General features: G+C 35.2%; 1 protein-coding gene across 1 annotated transcript in view; it reads right to left on the bottom strand.

Annotated features, from left to right (window-relative positions):
- Positions 1-2263: 2263 nt before the first annotated feature.
- The window catches only part of zfp64 (zinc finger protein 64 homolog (mouse)), an 11008-nt gene continuing 3724 nt past the window's right edge, over positions 2264-9547 (bottom strand). The window contains exon 6 of the mRNA XM_051096995.1: positions 2264-5017. Within this exon, the coding sequence (XP_050952952.1) occupies positions 3753-5017 (1265 nt within the window). The 3' untranslated portion in view covers positions 2264-3752. The remainder of the gene's footprint in view (positions 5018-9547) is intronic.

Below are 9547 nucleotides of genomic sequence, written 5' to 3'. Positions count from 1 at the left end.
ATTTACACATCGCCATGGCTGGTGGAATTTATTTCACATGTAGAAGCGATGATTAGAAAGTAAATAATTACACTTTCTAATAATATCAGTTATCAAAAAAGCTAAATAAATAAATAACTGAATTTATTTGATTCATTCTGCAATTTAGGCTACTGTAAAAATCTAATAAGATACGCATTAACACACTAGAGCTATGCATTCAGTTGGTTCTGGTCGCTCAAGATGATATTAACCGTAAGTAAAAAATGAAATGCATGTTGTTGGTAGAAAACCGGCGCAAACAGGTGTTCTCCAGCTCACCTATCCTCTAAGAGGAAGAGGTCACAGGCTTTATCTGGTTGGATTAGTTGAGCTCTCGCTGATGGTTTGTGGCAGGGAAATGGCCTGATATGAGACTGGTGGTCAGACATATGCACGCACAGGCAAAATGCAGCACTCATATTTCATGTGTCTCCATCTGCATCTCTACAACTGCCTGAAAGATCTTATCTCATAACTGTCAGTACAGGAAATGCGATAGTTCGCATGCATATGTAGGCATTGGTTAACTGCTACAAGGTGGATATCAGCGACTGGAGTGAAATCAAAGCCCATATGCGTGTAATATCTGCTGGGTTCACTTTTATTTCCTAAATTACACTGAAAACACCAGATAAGAGATGACTGATGCCTTTTGGAGATTAATTCAGTCGGTTGTCGGGCTATACAGGATTTTGAAGTTTGCACTGCCATCTACAGGCAAGAAAGCATTTGCTTTAAAACAATTAATGCACTGAGTAAACTCTGTTTCCTTTTTCATTGAGAAATTCAGCTTATTCGTTCTCTAAACGGGAAAAAATGACATCAGTGCCGCTTAGTGTATTGGTTTTCATAAGAACCAAGAATGCAATGAGTAATAACAAGAATAGAAGATATGAAGGGATTTTTGTGACAAAGATCCCTGGTGATAAGAAACACGCTATTTGGAAACTAGGTAACATTACAGCAATGTTTAATTCATTGCTAAAAGCATTATTTAATATAAACTAAAAAGGAGTTAAAATTATTGTTAATTTCACCTTTTACAAATACATTTTTAAAATCAAAGTCAAAAGTAATATGTAACCTGGACCACAAAACCAGTCAGGTATAATTGTAGCAATAGCCAAAAATAGACTGATGATCAAAATGATCGATTTTTGTTTTATGCCAAATTAGGATATTAAGTAAAGATCATGTTCCATGAAGATACTAAATTTCCTACCGTAAATATATCAAAACTTGATTTTTGATTAGTAATATGCATTGTTAAGAACTTAATTTGGACAACTTTGAAGGCAATTTTCTTAATATTTAGATTATTTTTGGATTGCAGATTCTAACATCTAACATCAAACCATCAATGGACAGCTTATTTATTCAGCTTTTACATGATGTATAAATCTTAATTTGAAAAAAAAAACTGACCCTTATGACTGGTTTTGTGGTCCGGGGTCACATATGAACAATGTATTAACTAACATTAACAAACACGTATGAATGCTGTAACAAAACTGATTGTTAGTTAATGTTAGCTAATACTCAAAAATAAAGTTAACAATTTTTTTATATAAAACTGACTTGAGACTTTTTATAATTGCAACAAGCAACCTGTTCAAGCAAACATTCAAAAGTTTGGGGCTGGTAAGACTTTTAAATGCTTTTGAGAGAAGTCTTTTAATGCTTATCAAAGCTGTATTTATTTAGTCAAAAATACAGTCAAAACAGCAATATTGTGAAATATTATTACAATTTAAAATAACTGGTTTTATTTGAATTTATTGTAAAATGTCATTTATTTTTGTGAAGCAAAGCCGATTTTTCAGCATCATTACTCCAGTCTTTAGTGTCACATTATCCTTCAGAAATCATTCTAATATGCTGATTTGCTGTTCAACAAACATTTCCGTTTATTGTCGATGTTGAAAACAGGATGTTTTGATGAATGAAGTTCAGAAAAACAGTATTCATTTAAAATTGATTTTTTTGTAACATTATACATGTATTTACGATCACTTTTTGATGCATTTTAAATTTAATACATCCTTGCAGAATAAAAATACTACTTTCTTAAAAAGAAATCGTACTGACCCCAAACTTTTGAAAGATAATATATTTGTGTAGAGTATATTTCTTGAAGGGTTACGCTTTGGTTAACCAGCGCTAAGCGTTAACCACTACACCACCTGGAAACCCGAAAATACACAAAAACACAGTTTAAAGGGTAAAACAAGAAACAAGTCACTGACTTAAAAAAGGGGAATGTTTATTTCACTGTAGAAGAGAGGAAAAAACATAATTCGTCCACTTTTGATTTATGCATTACTTTAATATTCAATATTACTTTAACAGGGACTCCCTGATCCAACACGCCAACCTTTATACGTTACGCTGCATTCAGATCTTGTCAGAATTAATGGAATTGCCATAAATACACATTTTCAACTTGAAAAGATTCATTCAGACTCTTAATTTAATGAAAGCTCTGAATTCTCTCACTAATGTGCATGATTAAACCAAAACGGCAGAAGTTTGAACAGAGTTAGCTAGGTATTAATCTCAACAGCATATTTACTAGTGTTACCTTGTGGGCTTCCATTGTATTTCAATGTGAATGAATGTAGTACAGTCTTTTGTTATCATTTCCTACATTTCCGACAGTCTTTTGTTGTAATTTCCAACTGAAACATTTCTGAGTTTTATAATTCTTATAAGTACAGTGGGGCTGCAAAATGATTAGTCACAATTAATCGATTCAAAATAAAAGTTTGTTTACATACTATTTGTGTGTGTACTGTGTATATTCATTATGTATATATAAATACACACATATATGTATATATTTAAAACAATATTTTACTTGTATATAATTTATATTATATATAAATATAAATATTTTACATATAAATCTAAAAAATTTTCTTTGTACACATGTATGTGTATTTATATACTCATAATAAATATACAGAGTAGTATGCAAACAAACTTACTTTAAATCGATTAATTGCGACTACACTGCAAAAAACAATTTGTTGAGTCAACTTAAAATAATTTGTAACCTGGCTGCCTTAAAATTTTAAGTTCAGTTAACTCAAAAAAAGTTTATTCAACTTCAAATGTTAAATTATACAAAGTGACAACTTAAATATTTGATTTGAATCAACTTAAAATTTTAAGGCAGCTGGGTTACCCACTTACCCATCAAGTTTAGCAAACACAAATATTTTTTAGTACAACTTAACATTTCAAGTTGACTAAACTTATTTTAGTTGACTGAACTTAAAATTTTAAGGCAGTAGAGTAACAAATTATTTTAAGCTGACTCAACAAATTTTTATTTTTTACAGTGTAATCATTTTGCAGTCCTAAATTACAGTAATTCCAACACAACATGAATAAAACACTGGTTGGATTAAAAAAACAAACAAAAAAAAAAGGAAAGTAATGAAACAAACAACTAATTTTACCTTCACGACAGACCTTAATCCATATAGTGCCATATTTAATTTTTGACAGGAATGAAAACGGCTTTGAGGAATAAAAATGGATTGTATTGCTGTTTACAGACTGTCCATCTCACAGCATGTGTAACCAACAAAAATTTTCAGTAGAAAAAAAATCCATAAAACAGCTGTAAAATCATTCCTCACAGCCTCATTTTCATCCCTGTTAAATTCAATATGCCGTCTACCCTATTTAAAGTCTATCAAAGTGAAATCTCGTTATTTGCGTAACTACGAATCACTGATGTCCACCGTATTGGAGTCTGAAAATAAATGTTGTGGAGACAAATGGTACTTGTTAGCCTGTTGGTCCTGTGTTGAAATCGACAAAGGGAGACTTTGAACAAGAATGGTTTCTGGTGGGCCCATTTCTAAACTATCTTCACCCTCTGCATGCTTAGACACATCCTGAGATGAGGAACCATCAATGTTCAAGGGTTCTTTTGCAACATTAATCGTCGGATTTGCCTCCGTCACCACCGTAACCTCAGTCCCGCCTTCCTGGATGAGCTTGTGGAGGCTTTCCAGGTCAGAACAGGATGTTATGATGGTGTGCGTGGCGTCGGAAGCGGACGCAGAACAGGAGGCGATAAAATTTTGAGTACTGGTTTGAGAGGTGGTTTCACCGGAGTCAATTTGAGTGAGTAAAACTGTCTGGTGCTCGAGCCCGGATTCTGGTCCTAGCATGTTGACGTGTTGTATTACAGGGTTCAAAAGAACATCGTGATCTTCCGGACTGAGCAGAACAGTTGCAGGCTTTCCTGAGGAAGCTTGGACAAAAGTAGCCTCCGGTCCTATAGATGGCGCCATGATGATCTTAAGATGCGTCGTGCTGTAAGAAGACGGCGTGTCGGTCGCAACCGAGGTTTGTCCGGGTTGTTGCGCATTACTGTTATGCTGCCTCTTGTGGCTGCGAAGAGAATCCTCCCTAACAAACGAAGCTTCGCATAAATCGCAACGAAACGCCCTTGCCGCTTCCAGTCTTGCACGGTAACGCGAGCTAAGAGGTTTGGGTGGCTCCTCCCCCATCCCGCTTCCTCGTCCGGACTTAACCTGCTTTTCCGGTTTATCCGCGTGACACTTTCTCCTGTGAATTAACAAATTACTACGCTGCTTGCTAGCAAACGAACAGTGCTCACATTTAAACGGCCGTTCGTCCGAGTGCACACGCTCGTGGATCTTGAGCGCCCCCTTGCTAGAGCAGGAGTAACTGCACTCGCTGCACTGCAAAGGCTGGGCGGGTTGGTGCTGGCGGGAATGATGTCGAAGGGCGGCTTTGGTGGAGCACTGGAAGTCACATTTGGAGCAGCGGAAGGAGTCGGAGGCACTGTGTTTCAGCTGCACGTGCGATTTTAAATTGGCTTTCATGGCACAGCGGTACTCGCAGAGTTCACACTTATAAGGCTTCTCGCCGGAGTGAACCCGACTGTGACGCTTCAGGTCAGAGTTGATCTTGAATTTGGCATCGCATTGATTGCACTGGAACGGGGCGTCACCTGGAGGAAACATCCAGGGGTGTGAAGTGAATATAAATATCACATTCTCCAATACCTGTTATGCTCAATCACAAAAAGGAACATTATACTAATGACAGAGTTTTATAATGCGTGATTTGATATCAAGCAAATACACAATTATAAATAATGTACAATTATATTTCTTTTTTTTTTGGCAAAATGTATGAACTTGTATAACTGGCTTTGTGTGTGTTCTCAATTTTCATACACTAAAAAGATGTGTTGTTTACTTTTGATAATGAACAGGAAACCCAGTTTTATCTTATTAATCTTTTGGCAAAGTTTCACATCATTAGTATAATTTCTCAAAAGTCAGTGGTAACAGGAAATATGGTGTGGTTAAAAACGACAAAAATAACTAGAAAAACACTTGATTTTTTTTTTTATTTGTTTTACAGATTTTAGTTGATATTTACTTTTTGTTCTTAGAATTGTTATTATTAATCTGAATTAATACAAGTACACACACTACTGTTGAAAAGATTGGGTTGGTATAACTTCTCTTATCCACATACAGGCTGTTTGATCAAAAATACGGTAAAAGCAGTGATATTGTGAATTATTATTGAAAGCTAAAATAACTCTTTTCTATTTGAATATATTGTAAACTCTAACTAAATTCACAAAACTGAATTTTCAGCATCATTACTTTAGTCTTCTGTGTCACATGATCCTTCAGAAATAATTCTAATATGCTGAATTGCTGTGCAAGAAACTTGTAACTTATTATTGTTGAAGTTGAAAACAGTTGTGCTGCTTGATATTTTTGTGGAAACCGTGGTTCTTTTTTCAGGATTCTTTGATAAATATATAGTTCAAAAGAACAACATTTATTTGAAATATAAGCATTTTGTAACACAGTAAAAGTCTTTACTATGGAGCCCCTATAAGAGGACATGGGAATGGTAAACAAAGTAAAATTGGAGGAAAAAATAAATTTCAATGTTTCTGTGCTCCTTTAAAACTCCTTTATTTCAGTGCTGTAGTGAGTGAATACAAAGTTTTCCAGGGGACGCAATATTTTAGAGAGAGAACACAGTTTTTCAGAGAAATGCAATAATTTGTGTTGGAGAATGCAAACTTTTTCAGGGATAGGGATGGGTACTGTTTACATTTTATCGATACTGATACCGATACTGCTTATCGATACCGGTGGGTAACCAAACAGTTGCTGGTCCCTAGTGACTTCTATATATATATATATATATATATTTTTTTTTTTTTTATTTATTTTTTTTTTTTTTTACTATCATAGTCAGTGGGGACCAGCAACTGTTTGGTTACCCACATTCTTCAGAATATCTTCTTTTTTGTTCAGCACAAGAAAGAAATTAATACAGGTTTCGATACATGACAGTAAGTAAATAATGACAGAATTATTATTTTTTTTTTTTTACCCAAAAATTAAAATTTGATGTTTACCTGCTTACCCCCAGGGCATCCAAGATGTAGGTGACTTTGTTTCTTCCATAGAACACAAACGAAGATTTTTAACTCAAACCGTTGCAGTCTGTCAGTCATAATATTGGCAGTCAACGGCTACCAAATCTTTGAGAGTAAAAAAAAACATACACAAACAAAACCAAAATAAACTCTGTGACTCGTGACGATACACTGATGTCCTAAGACGCTGATCGTTTCGTGTCTTAGGACATCAGTGTATCGCCACGAGTCGCAGGGTTTATTTTGGTTTTGTTTGTGTATGTTTTTTTTACTCACAAAGTCACCTACATCTTGGATGCCCTGGGGGTAAGCAGATAAACATCAGATTTTCATTTTTGGGTGAACTATCCCTTTGATGACATTGACAGCATGTTTAGTACTGTAGTTTTAAGAGCTGCACACACCCATTTTTCTTTCAACTGTTTACTTTTACTTTAGACATAGCGTTAACTAACTGTGTTTATATATAAACCTTGCGTGTTTTTGACAGTATTCGCCCAATCAAATGATAACTAAGAAGTAATCATGTGATGTTTGACCGGCCTTTTAGTGTACACACGCTTCAGGTGTACTTGCTCTGAAAAAGAGCATGTTAGAAAGGCACTCGAATGAAATGTTTAACCGGCAAGGCTAACGGAAATAATGCACTTTTGTGACTGTGAATAAGTGCAGTGTCTCGTGAGTGTAACTCTACCACTGAATTGACATTTGATGTGAATGTATGTCGCGAGTAGAAGTTAGAGCTGGAGACAAAGTAAATACAGCGCATTGCATGAGATAGATGTGTTTTGTTAGTAAATGTTTCTTTATATTACTAGTGTTGCCTCCTTTATTCACTATTACACTACTGCATATATTGCATCTGACATTAGTGTCACCAATTTTTTTAACATGAGCCCACACTTTTGAACGTTTCACTCTTGTCGGCGTGACTGATTGTCCATCAGTGTGTGCATGGATATCAAACGCACGTCGAGCAAATGTCGGCCACATCATTCAGTAAAGGAAAATGACAAGCAGCATCTTCTAATTCAACATTAACATTGAAGTATACAGAGATAAAACAACGCAAGTATCGATAACAGTATTGTTTGTCCTGAAGCTTATCAGTAGTCTGGCACTGACCCAAATACAAACCGGTCCAAAAAAATTTCGGTACCCATCCCTATTCAGGGGAGTGCAATACTTCTGCGAGAGAATGAAAACTTTTGAAGCCAATGCAATACTTTTATGAGAAAATGCTAATTTTTTTAGGAGACGCAATAACTTTGCAAGAATTTTTTTTTTGGTGAAAATGCAACACTTTTGCAAGAAAACACAATATTTTTAGGTATATGCAATACTTAATGCAATACTCCATACTTAACTGTCTCTTAAGATTAGTTTAATGCATCTTTCCTTAAAAATGACTTTTTTGATGTGTATGGAGGAATTTATTCAGCAAATGCCTTTCCATCACATTGACCTTTATTCACACAAGTCAAAAACCACCTCAAAAACGTTTTTTTGTGAACGAAGGGATTTTTATTCTAAATGTGGCGTTTCCATCGCTTGTTTCTAAGAATGTAACAATATCAAAATCTCATGATACGATGATATTGTGATATGAAGTCCACAATACGATATTTATCGTGGTCATCGGATGCCCATTTTCCACAACTTGATATGATTCTTTAGGGTCTTAATGAAAAGTCTATAATATACTTTGGTTAAAAATTCTCAATGGTAGTGTAAAACAACACCCTTTTTACCTTGCCAAAATCAGCTCTGCAAAAATCATCCCATTCTGGTCGAGGCTGCTTTAAATGCAAATGAGCTCTGCTCGCCCCCCCCTCTTTTCTCTCTGTGGAGTGACGAGCTTGTTTACTTTAGCCGCGTTTAGCCTCGAAACTTGCTAACTAGCACATTATTAGCAAAGGCGATCGCAAAGATTCATAAAAAAACCCTTATACACACTTCTGCTGTAAGTGAAGCTGGATCATGAATGATTTGCGTGAACATAGATGGATATATGTAGATCAGGAAGCGCATTCCCTTCACAAAAAATGCAATCTACTGCATCTTCAGCAGCTCAGATGTCAGGAGTAAATGACGACCACTACATTCATTATTACATCCAGCAACACAACACCTCATTCGCTCAATTCTTGTCTAACTTACATCCCTGCTCCGGCATCAAAACATGGAGGTTGGACTGTTACAGCTGATCTGAGGTAAGACGTTCATGTCAATCAACTATCGTGGGAGCAGCCTCTGTCGGTGTGACGCTACAACAACAGGCATCTGAGAATGGCTTGATTTGAAAAAGGGAATATTATTTTTACAGATTAATTAAAAACCACTGAATGGATTTTTATCATTACAGGGTAGATGTGTACACACACTGCCAACACACATTAATGTTCAAACAACATGTAAAAGTGAACTTAGCATCCAATGACCCCTTTTAAAAAAAAAAGATAAATGAAGACTTGGAAAAAAATGTAACATTTTGTATATTTTAAAGATAAATTCTTCTGTCTAACGCACTTTGAGAGTTCAAAATTAAGTGCTCTGACCCATGTTCCAAAAAGTCAGAAAAAAAAGTCAGTGAATTACATGTGAAATACATTCACATTGGTGTTTTAGGAAGCCAAACAAATTAGATATAATAATAATAATAATAATAATAACAACAACAATGACAATGACAGTAATAGCCGTATATTGTAAAACAACTGTGCTGCAAAATAAATGAAAATGAGCATTTCATAAGTATATTATTTTTGCTTTACACTACAGCAGGGAAATTACAATACTTCTTTGTTAATTTCTACACTTGAAAGATATATTTTGAAGTTGGACTGCAGTAACGGTACCCATTTAAACCGCTAGCTGTACTTTTAAGCTTTTATTTTGACGGAAACAGCAGTATAGTTTTATTTTGAAGAAAAACTCCAGCTTCAGTGAAAACACGCTAACAAAATCACATCTCACTACAAATCTAGTGAAATGCTGTAACTCACAACACATACAGTAAACGAGTTCACTGCATTCACTGTGAACTGAGTCATTCTGAAGCATGGA

This window comes from Labeo rohita, chromosome 23, assembly GCF_022985175.1.
Source record: "Labeo rohita strain BAU-BD-2019 chromosome 23, IGBB_LRoh.1.0, whole genome shotgun sequence".
NCBI lineage: Eukaryota > Metazoa > Chordata > Actinopteri > Cypriniformes > Cyprinidae > Labeo > Labeo rohita.
This window is presented reverse-complemented; position numbering and strand designations above follow the sequence as displayed.